Here is an 11,791-nt window from a genome sequence, read left to right on the forward strand (position 1 = left end):
CAGTGGTTATTCCGGTGGCAATCCCTACATAAATGCAGCACTAGACATGATTCATACCATATGTAGGCCTATATATTGAATTTTAATTCATAATACTACTGGTAATAGTTCAATTGAAATTCTTCCTGGGAAATGCTTGAACATCTCCCCCATCCACGAACGATCAACAAAAGGATTTTACTGAGTTAGCCAGATTTTCGTACATTTCGCAAAATAAAGGAAATATATTAAAAGTAAAAAAAAAAAATTGGTGAGGCAGGGAAAATGGATGCGGTAGGGAACGAGAAACTAGTATTTTTCTTATTATGTTGTTGGGGAAAACATTTTGGAATATGGTTTTTGAAAAGTGATCTTCCTTAGTTTACTACACAAATTGTAAGATTTGTTTTACTACATTCCTAGAAAACCAGGTCACTAAAATTCGGACCAATAAGCCTTCGAACCAAAGACCCTTCGGACCAAAGGTACGCACCCGTATCGGATATCAACGCTTGATCAAATAATACTACATAGAGCCTATAAATAAAGTGAAGAAGGATTTGTTTTGTGAAAATGCATTAAATTAAACACTATTTGTGATGCATTAATGAGGCTCAATAAAAAATGATTAATTAATTACCCTGGCCCGCATGCCTTCTATGGTATAATTTTTTTTTTTTAATGTGATTATTTTTTTCTGGAAAGTTTGTTTTTCCTTTTTTTTAGAAAATATGTAGTAGATATTGTTTGTATTATCTCAATATGTATTCTACTTTATGGACTTAGCTTAGCGGGGACTTAGCCGGGGATGTAATTTTTACAGAACAGTTTTGAGAGAGCAGCTAGCTCAGTCGGATAATCTGGTGGTAGCCGCTGTGTGTGCGCTGAACCGTGGAGATCTCTAGGTCCCCGGTTCAATTCCCATCGCTGCCTCTCCTTGTGTTTCAGCTAGAGGGCTGAAATACAAGTTACAATAGCGCATCGTCTTTCCGATGAGACGTTTAAGCCGTTGGTCCCGTGTGCATTATGGCCCATGTGCACATTAAAGAACGCAGTACACTCTTCGGAAAAGAGCTAGCATCGTCTCCCGGTGTACTGCCCAATCACCACCAGAAAGACCCCACTGGAAATAAATCTTCTTCTGGACTTTCGTGGGCTATTCTTGTTGTTTACCTGAATAAATCAAACCCAATCCAGGCCCACATGCATGCGAAAGTCCCGGCCACGAATGCATCGTCGTATCCCTGCCTGCGATTTTTTTCCCTTACGAAACATTGGCATGAAACTCCACTCAGACCGTCTCGGATTGACTCGTCTCGCCGAGTTCGATATGAATAAGAGCAGGCACTTCGCCATGCTGTGACGCTCGAGTATTCTATTACCATAACTGTTTGTTGTTTGTTTACCTACGGTTTGTCATCTTACCGATTTATGGCCTTAAAGTCGTGTCTGCCAAATAAAGATTAACGTATAAAATGCAATTTAAAATTTTGAATAGCTTAAATTAAAAAGGATCAAATATTAACTTCCAATCAGAAACAAATTGAAACAAATAGTTTTCAAATTCAAACTATATTCTTCACAGCCTCCAAGTGAGAAAATGGTATGTACTGATATAATACTACCAATAAATCCTTTAATTGAATACCAAGGTCGATCATGGAGTTATAATTAATTTTATAACTCCATGGGTCGATCAAGAATGCGCTAGATCTCGATCGGGCGTTCTCACACGCGCTCATCGGATAGGAAAACGGTTGACTTCGGATCAGGATCAGAAGGCTGTATAGTATGAAACAGGCCAAGATCTGTGCGAAAGAACGCAAGGAAAAGTTAATTGACAGCGTTAACGTACTTAATTGTACAGTAAGTTGATAAATTAACATAAACATGTACATGTAACATGATAGATATACATTCTCAGATGCCTCTAAACAAATATCTCAAAAAATTCGTCAAATCAGCGAGTTCACTACAACAACTCCCTGATCAAATCCGGTTAAATTGAGATGGATGACCTTGCTCACTCTTTCATTCTAATTCTTATATACATGACTTTACCACAGTACTTAGTTTTAATACTGCATTCGAACTTTTGATGGATGACTTAGGCATTTACCAGTGGCGTAACAGGCGGGGGGTTGGAGGAGGAAGACTGCCCCCTGACGGTTTAGGAAGATATCATAATGACCAGACTCACAACACCATGCAACCCCTTCTGCACTTCAAAAATTGTCAATAGCTCCTTTGATCTAAGCCGCCAGGTATTCTCCGAAGTGGCGTAACCACCAGGGGACAAGGGGAAAATATCCATTTGTGGAAAATCTTTCACCACCCCTTGAAGATGCCCTTTTCACCCCCTGAATGTGCCTAAAAATCTAAAATTTCGCACGCATAGTAGGCAAATTTCCTGAGTTTTGATCAATTTAAACACAAAATAGTCCCAAACTCAAGAAAATCCAAGATAGATCGTATTACCTAAAAGAAGGACCTCAATGTGTAATAATGGTGAAAGAATATGTTTGTAATAAATGATGCCATAATGAAAATGCTTATACAGTTTCAAACACACGTGTGTTGCCTAATTATAAGTAAGATAAGCCGTATGCCGTATTTTTTTCTATATGGGCGTGGGGTGGGTATTATAACCTACTAACGGGGAAAATTATTACCTTTGACCACCCCCACCCCGACCCAAGACCCCTGTTACACGCTTGCTATTTAAAGATTGTCTATTAAACTTTGTACTGCTAGACATGCAAAATAAGATCTCGGTAAGATGTAGAATATTTGCTATTGAAACTAATTTTCTCCATTGATCGTTCCAACAGGTTGAAAACTGACACTGAATAGCAAACAATCCTTCGGAAAAAGACGCGCGAAAAGTAGGCAACTGGCGCATTTTGGCCTTGTTGTGAAAATAGCCTTCCTTCACACATGGTTTTAAAAGCACCAGCAACCCCCTAACCAACTGACCATAGCTTATTCCCGGATCAGCGACATACACTTTGCAAATAACCCAGTATATTCAGGCAATTTCAAAACAAGATGAATGATAATGATAATGGAGTGGCGGGTGGATCATTTTTGAACTGGCATCCAAGTGAAGGTGAAGCGGACACACAAAGCTCATCCTGGGTTGACTTATTGAAATACGCAACGGAAACAGGTCCTCTGTACGATGGAGCCAGAATCACTGTTGTTGATAGCATCGGACTTTTGCTTGGATTTTGTCTGGAGCATAATGCTACCAACCAAGTTTTATCAAGCATACTTGAGATCATCAGACTTCACATGCCCAAAACCAGAAGAACAATGGGAGATCGCCGGGAACATCACCTCAAATCTACATATTATCTGAGAAAGATTTTTGAGTTCAGACAGAAGGATGTATTTAAGAAGCATTACATATGCGGGACATGCACCACGGTATGCGAAAACCTAGCTGTAGCAGTATGCGAGTATTGTAAAGCGGATGTAGACAAATCAGAATATTTCGTCACACTAGATGTTGCCAGTCAACTCGAGGAATTGTTTAAAGGTTAGTTTCATTTATTTAAATTCAATTTATTTTTTTTACAACAATGTAAATGCGTGTATTTTCGTTTATTTACTTCTTTTTATAAGGAACATTTTTGATAAAAAGTTTAGCCCGTTGCAAGTTTTTAGCCATGTAGGGACACTTCCTTTTTTTTTTTTTTTTATAAGAACCAGTAAATTTCTTGCCGATTTCACACCCAAATTGTTCTTATTTTGTTCTTATTTTTACGCACTTTTCAAACACAGAGAATTATAATTTTACAATATTATATTACTGTACTCTATATAGAGAGGACATAACATAGTCACACCTAAAGCAAATAAGGTACATATAAGATTTCTTGGTTTTCTATTTAAATAAATAAAAACCTCATTTAAAATTTTACCTCAGCCTCAATTTGTTCTTAATTTTCAAGCAATTTCACCCTCAGTGTTCTTATAAAATGTGTTCTTATTTTTTGAAAAAAGTGTATATACATTGCGTCATAGTTCTAACCTGCCGGACACTTTCTCTCATACAACTGACTGAAACGCTCACACATTAGTGGAGCTGTGATTAAGCTAGAAAAGATATATATATATATATATATATATATTAACGACCTCCTTCTAGACGCCGAGTTATCAGTTAAGTGCTTTTAGCGTGATGGAACTCATTCTGAGATGTAACGTGAAAAGATTTGAAAATATTTTGTGCCTACTTTAAAGATTAAATCAATTTCTCTATCCCTGATATCACAATAATTTTTATATGACATCACCACAATGAATTAGCTTACAGCAAATTAATTATATTATTAATATAGGGTAGTATAAACCCTACAGCATCTCAAAGATTCAATCAGACTCTACTGTAAATAATGAAATGTTACCAAAATACATCATTTTAATGAATAATTACATTTTTTCAATAACTATCATAAAGTTTATACTACAGTATACTTTTAAAAGAATTCATTCATGGTATTTTTATTTAAATGTTACCTTCCATTATTTGTGTAAAAGATGAGTATAAATTGTTAGCTAATAGGTGTTGCACGACAGAAAGCTATAACTACCACCACAATCTTTTTAAGAAAATTAGATGGTTTTTTTTTTTGTTGCAACTACCACTATAATTTTTAAGATAGTAAATTTAGCATTTAGGAATAACTTATTCCTCCATGATTTTAGTATAAAGAAACACCTCCACTGGTGATGATTCAAAATAATTAAGTCAAAGGTTAGGCCCTATCCACTTGGCATTACGCTTCACTTACAGGGGCGTATGGTGAAAAATCTAAGGGGGGTTCGAAACGAAAGCACAGGGGGAAAGCTGAACTCGGAGCAATTTAACGAACCTTTTAGAATTCGTGGGGTGCGTTATTTGTGAGTGAAGCGAGCATATTTAAAGGGCACTTTCTTTAAAAAGGGGGGGGGTCGACCGCACCCATCGACCACCCCCCCCCCCACGGTACGCCCCTGACTTAGTACTAGGTAGTGTAACGCCCCTGCACTGGGCACTACATGCTCATTGTTTGCTTGATGTTGATCCTATACGGATTGTAGCTCCTATTTTTGCCTGGATGGTTAATGATTGTAATGGATTTATTATGATTTTTGTCTTTAACAGGTGTGCAAGTTCGTGGAAACACATTCAGACTTAAACTACTCTCCGCCACCATGGATGTGTCGGCGATGAGTCTGGTAAAGAATACCGAACACCATAGTGGAAAACATGGCTGCGGTCTATGTGAAGATGAGTCAGTTTCAGTCTCTAAGGGGAGAGGTCACACAAGTGTGTATCTGTGGCATGATGGTCCAAATGTTCCAGGACCAATGCGAGGATGAAAACTCAAGCTCATGAAGCATTTAAAATGAGCGATGACGTAGATGCATCAGTAAGTACGGTACACCCTAGTTATATATTTACACTGCATTATTTTAATGTAAATAATCTGTATATGAGCGTAAATATTAACGAATATAATCACGAAAATGTTGATGAAGAAATACCCTTGAATGTTGACAGAGATTGTCATTTAGTGAATCTGGAATAATAAGAAAAATAAGGATAAGGAAAGTGGTTGGTGCGGCACTTGCGTTTCCAAATATTTCGCTGTGTACACCGTTTTGTTTGTCTGTTATAGGCAAAACTGGTGCACTTGGGCCAGAGAGACCAAAATACACTATGTATTTAAGCAGAGCCACGGGAAACCAAAATCCGTCCGACGCTGATTTGTTAATCTATTTGAACTTATATAATGAAATTCAATACAGTAATAAATAAAAATAGGCCTATTGCAACATTATATTTCAGGTATTATTGTTAGGCTACCAAAACTAAGCTTTTGTTTAGATTATCTATAGAAAAAAAATGAAACTTTTACAAACAATAATAATAAAATATTATTTTAATTTACTATAACAGTAAATTTATATTTATCTTCATTTAGTTGGTCAACAAATTAACGTATCTTCTGATACATCTTGCTAACTTGCTCACTGTGTGTGAATGAGCAAGAATATCCAGTAGCAAATTCAAGAGGGGCCCAACCGGCCCAATAAAATTTTTTAAAATTAAAGAAAAATTGAGAAGAGAGGAAAATTCTACTCAAACTTTGAGTCCAAGAGTGCCATATTTCAGGCCTCTAGAGGCTCCATAATCATAAATTTTCTTCCCTCAGCCCCAACATTGTGGGGCTGAGGTAGTATAGACCCTCCATCTGTGTAAGTCCCTCTCTGGGCCCCCTCTATTTCAAACTACCGCTGATCTCTTATAAAATTTCATTTAATTTTTTACAGGTGAAAGGAGTGAAAGGATACTCTGTGCTGTCTCTCGCTAAAGACGTAGATGTGTCAACTCACATGTTGGTAGACTACCTACATGGTACTTGCTTAGGCGTCATGAAAGCCATGATTTGTATGTGGATCCGTGATAAACAAGAGCCTTACTATATTGGCGACCGACTAGTGGAAATAAATCGCAGGTTGACGAAAATAAAGCCAACAAATGATATAACGTCAGGTCCTCGTTCACTAAGTAACGAAATTTCCCATTTCAAAGGTTAGTGTTAGCCGGTATAATTTATGACTAGTTGTATTATATGTTTTAGAAATTCATTCCTATAGGCCTAATAGTAGGCCAATACTGCAAAGATTGTACGAAATATTTTAGGAATTAATGAAAGTTAATGAAAGTGATTTCATGTTTCTCAGTACCTTCTACATCTCAATGTACATGCCACTTGATTAAACACAATCAAGAGATAGTAAATATGCTTTAACCAATATTTTGTTTTCGTTAACAAAATTGATTGACAACGTAGGCCCTATCTATAATAACCCAGTAGAGGAACAAAACCATACCCACACAATTTGACAACACCTGCCGAATGACTGGATATTATTCATACTGTACATTGTATAATACTTAGTTTTTGTTTTAATTCTAGCATCAGACTTTCGTTCGTTTCTCTGCTACTATGGGATGGTCGTGTTAAAAGGCATCTTACCCGACGACTACTATGTCCACTTTTCGATGATGGCCATCGCCATTCACACCCTTTCAAAGGACGATATAGATGCAAAGGATCTGGCAATGGCTGACGAACTGCTGCACATGTTTTACATTCTCTTTGATGCCAATTATGGTATGTGCTATTAATTTATTTGCTATTTTAAAACTAAAATTTAATTACTTTTTTAATTCTTTTTATAACTTTTTAAATTACTGTATGTTCAAATTTTAATAAATTTTCTTTGATATTTGAATTTTATAAATTTGTCTGTAATTATGTGATTCTTGTTTTTTACTTCATGTATTGTTTGAAAGGGCCCCAAATGATCAGCAATGCTGGATGGGTCACCCTTTGAAATATGGTATTAAATTAAAAAAAAAAAAATAAAAATTTATATTTAAAATTCCTTCGGGCACAATTATGTTATGAATTAGTAATTTGAATTAATATCCACGAAAAAACACATGTTTTCATACATACGATACATTTTCAAATACTCAAACAAAATATTTACAGAATAACTACTAGGCCTATGTATTGCGTCAGGAATTAAAAGTGTTAGTTAATTACATTTTAAATAAAATCAATAATATAAAATAAATACTAACATGATTTTATAAAGTTGGCATTGAAATCGCTTAAGATATTTTAACAAAGATTAATATCACATTAACACTACAGCAGTTAATTACATATTCTCATAGGGGCCTACATAAAAAGTATAAAGGCTTTGAGTTATTGTTAACTTGAATAGATTCCTTTAACATATCTATCAAAAAAACCAAGCTTTTGGTGAACAAAATGACGGACTGAATCTATATTATTTATTGGAATCAGTTCATTATTTCAAATTACACTCAGATCTTCATCTTTACTATTAAAATGCTTCATTATATCTGTTATCCATGTACTGACAAAGGACTCTTTACTTTTCATATTACCTACAGGACAAGAAAACTGCACAATTCACGTTCACAACATGTGCAGGCACCTTGTAGATTCGGTCAGGAGAGGTGGACCCGTATGGGCATTTGGCTGTTTCAGCTTTGAGAGTAATTGTGCGCAGATGATTAAGTACATTAGAGGACGAAGCAACGACATAGGAATGCAGGTATACGTCATATTCCATATTTAACTATCTTCATGCGTGGATCCAGTATTAGGGATCGTGCCCCCCACCCCCGTTTTGCCACTATATTTTAAATTTTCAATGCATATCAATGTTATGTATTGAAATACGCCCTACTCACTTACTATTCTAGGAATGTTGTGCCCCAACTCTGGATCCGCCCCCCTGGTCTTTGATAATACTTACATTGCACCTTTCCATTAATCCCACTCCGCTTACTTACTTTTGCGCCGCGTATCGGATGGTTCTTTCTTTTTTCATCCCCGCTTCTCTTTCTTTTCTGCTTTGTTAAACTGTTTGATCTTTATTGTTTTAATTATTCGATTTCTTGACTGTAAGAGTTTATTTATATTTATAAATCTATATATTTATTGTTATGTATTGCTACTCAGGTATTATGGAATCTCAACTTTGTTACAGTGATTTAGTTCACTTTTTGGTTCCTGCCTACTCCCTGAGTTGACTGTATGTGTTCTGTCTCTTATACACATCTAGATGTGTATAAGAGACAGATGTTATGTATTGAAATACGCCCTACTCACTTACTATTCTAGGAATGTTGTGCCCCAACTCTGGATCCGCCCCTGGTCTTAGATAATACTTACATTGCACCTTTCCATTAATCCCACTCCGCTTAGTTACTTTTGCGCCGCGTATCGGATGGTTTTTTCTTTTTTCATCCCCGCTTCTCTTTCTTTTCTGCTTTGTTAAACTGTTTGATCTTTATTGTTTTAATTATTCGATTTCTTGACTGTAAGAGTTTATTTATATTTATAAATCTATACATTTATTGTTATGTATTGCTACTCAGGTATTATGGAATCTCAATTTTGTTACAGTGATTTAGTTCACTTTTTGGTTCCTGCCTACCCCCTGAGTTGACTGTATGTGTTTGTTGTTGTTGTGTTTCTGGCAAAAAAGAATAAGAATCCCGGCACCTTTGACATTGTTTCTAAATTCCCACAAAAAGACAGTGTAAAAACATGAACAAACAAATGCATTCGTGGGACGACACGCGTGTTTGTAGATCATGTGCTTACTTCTGGCGGCTGTGATTAGTCGTTTTTAAGGTCTTTTAGTCTTACTATTTATGTGAATTTGGGTGGGTTTTAATTAATTTTATTGGTTGCTTGAGGACGGGGTGTTGGGGTTTTGTATGGAGTTTTCTTTGTCAATTAAATCATGTATTAAACATTATTCAGAAATGTACTTTTTCTATATTGTGTTTTTAAATTAATGTAACTTAAATTTGATAACTCATTTAATTGTAAAATAATATGATGGCTAATTGGGGTCTGGGGTTGTGGTTGGGTATTAAGATGCTCTTTGAATAACTATTAAATTATTTCAGTTATGAGGTTTTGAGGTCGTAGTTGTTCGGTAATGCAATTTTTCTATATTGTGTTTTTAATCTATAGAATGTAACTTAAATTGATTATTTAATTGTAAAATAAAATAATGACCAATTGGGGTCTGGTATTAAATTAGGGTTGCGTATTAAGACGCTTATTCAATTACTATCAATTTATTTTAGTTTTGCAATTTTAGCTCATCATGTAGGCCCTATTTCATATTAGTGTATAGAGGTCGGAGATAGGCGGCGCGGTCGGTTTAAACTGAAAGAATTTAAATACAGGGGGTAATATAAAAAATAACAGCAGTTATATTTAATGCAAATGTATGTCCAATTAATTTCTTTTAATAAACAGGTCGTAAAGAACTACAGTTTGCTGCAGCGGGCAAGAAGTTTGAAAGAAGCAGCGAGCTGCCAAGATGTAAAAACAATCATATGTAGAGTGTTGGAAGATAACACAAGGTCAGTAAACCTGCAGTCACATAAAATACATTTTCCATATACAGGTAAATTGAAATGAATAGTTAATTTCAAAATGTACTTCAGTAGTTCCTTTGTGTTTTCAAGTTCTACTATTTTCCATTTTTAACCAGAAATTATGACGATCGATATCGGTGCAAACGATCCTACGCCTCAACATTTGACATAGAGGAGATAAAGAAAAAGTTAGATTGCGGAGACGTAACCGCCATGAAAGTAACAAAAGCACGGAAGGCATCACATAGGGAAGGCGAGATACTGTCCTCAATGGATGTAGGATCAAAATCAAGGATATCTTACGTAGTTTCGTACATGGACAGCGTCAAAAAGTATGGCCGAATCTCGTACTATCTTGACGTGGTTGCTAATCAGAAACGCATATATTTACTGGCTAAGATACAACAGAGTGTTATCATTTCTGAAAATGCTTTTAAGAATGGATGCGAAAACAGCTGGAAAGAACATAGTCTTAAAGACATAACAGGCAGTCATGCCAAGGAAATAGAATTCAAAGGGTATGTGATACCTGTAAACATTTTTTTCTTGATTTTAAATTAACAATAATATTACGCCAAATAGATAAAACCAATCTTTCTTGACCAAATTTGAATAGAGTGAGCATGTCTGAAAATAATGTCGTTTATATGGTTCTTTTAATAATATCTGTCTTAATAGATGCATAATAGATATCTTAGATAGATATTTTACTTTGATAAACATAACATAAAATAATCTTCATTTTGTATGTTTTCGTTTGATTACAGGTGTGATTCCGTCTTAGTAGACGTTCATGATATTGTTTCGAAAGTGCTTTTTATGGAGACTGGACCTGATCGAGGTGTTGTACTTCCAGTTGCATGCAGATGGGAGCAGGATTAGAACCTACTTAGGCCTATGGTTTGTCTATTGTCATTTATGATTACTTCACGATTCTTTCTACCAATCCATTCTCAAATCAGACATGGTGAGCGTTTTGTACGTTTCCCGTGTGTAACCTGGGACAATTAAAATCACATAATTTGTTCAAAAACCTTTACAGTTGAGTTATTTGTCATTTGAATTTGTAATTATCATAAATCAAATTTGCTGCATACCACCCTATAAGCTGCTAAACATATCTGTCTTAATCTACATCTACACCACGCTTACTTAATCAGTACGTACCTTTTTAGTTACATGTAGCTAAAACAATTTTTTTACATTATTTAAAAGTTCATTTCATTATAATGATAGTCTTCATAGTGAAACGTTTTAAAGTGTATTCTGCAGTATATAAGTATAAATTTGTTAAACTGATATAGTTTAACTTCTGAATATTGATGATGTTAAGCCTAAAATGTAGAAATGGAACATATACAAAACGTACAAGTGCATGGATTTGCGTTTTACAGTTTTTTGTTTATTTTATGGCATGATTAAATTGTCGATTTTTGCTTAAAAATAACATTCATGATATATTTTAGTTTAAGTTTAGATGGAGAAAATGTAGTAGGTATGGTAAAGATTAAAGTGCTATAAATTACGTTGATAACTTACATTTAAAAACAAATTGTCAAAAGCGGAAAAGATGACCGAGGAACAAACACATGTATCTTCATCTGTACATAGAATTTCTGTTTCTTCCATTGTGTTCCATTGTGACGATTGTAATAGCAATGTTTTTTTGTTGTATAAAATAAAATAAATGATTCGTTTAATTCTAAAACAACCAATATTATATATATATATATATTATATATATAATTATATATATATATAAAACTAAACCAATATTACATATATGTATATACATATACTATATATATATGT

The 11,791-nt window shown here is 34.9% G+C and overlaps 1 protein-coding gene across 1 annotated transcript; it reads left to right on the top strand.

The window, feature by feature from the left end:
• Positions 1–5,140: 5,140 nt before the first annotated feature.
• LOC117106034 lies at positions 5,141–11,703 on the top strand. Its single transcript, XM_033247367.1, has 7 exons — positions 5,141–5,399; positions 6,304–6,565; positions 6,954–7,151; positions 7,967–8,130; positions 9,858–9,964; positions 10,096–10,497; positions 10,747–11,703. The coding sequence occupies exons 1-7, from the start codon at positions 5,346–5,348 to the stop codon at positions 10,859–10,861; spliced, it is 1,302 nt and encodes a 433-aa protein (XP_033103258.1). The 5' UTR covers positions 5,141–5,345; the 3' UTR covers positions 10,862–11,703.
• Positions 11,704–11,791: the final 88 nt, after the last annotated feature.

Source organism: Anneissia japonica, unplaced genomic scaffold, assembly GCF_011630105.1.
Source record: "Anneissia japonica isolate Jap-2015-1 unplaced genomic scaffold, ASM1163010v1 scaffold284860_len1800451_cov186, whole genome shotgun sequence".
In the NCBI taxonomy this organism is placed as follows: domain Eukaryota; kingdom Metazoa; phylum Echinodermata; class Crinoidea; order Comatulida; family Comatulidae; genus Anneissia; species Anneissia japonica.

Bases quoted from the DNA above. Each gene is read 5' to 3' on its own strand.
- LOC117106034 (XM_033247367.1), top strand. From the start codon at position 5,346: ATGAAAACTCAAGCTCATGAAGCATTTAAAATGAGCGATGACGTAGAT. The intron at 5,400-6,303 runs GTAAGTACGGTA...AATTTTTTACAG, and splicing joins GCGATGACGTAGATGCATCA to GTGAAAGGAGTGAAAGGATA. The intron at 10,498-10,746 runs GTATGTGATACC...GTTTGATTACAG, and splicing joins AAGGAAATAGAATTCAAAGG to GTGTGATTCCGTCTTAGTAG.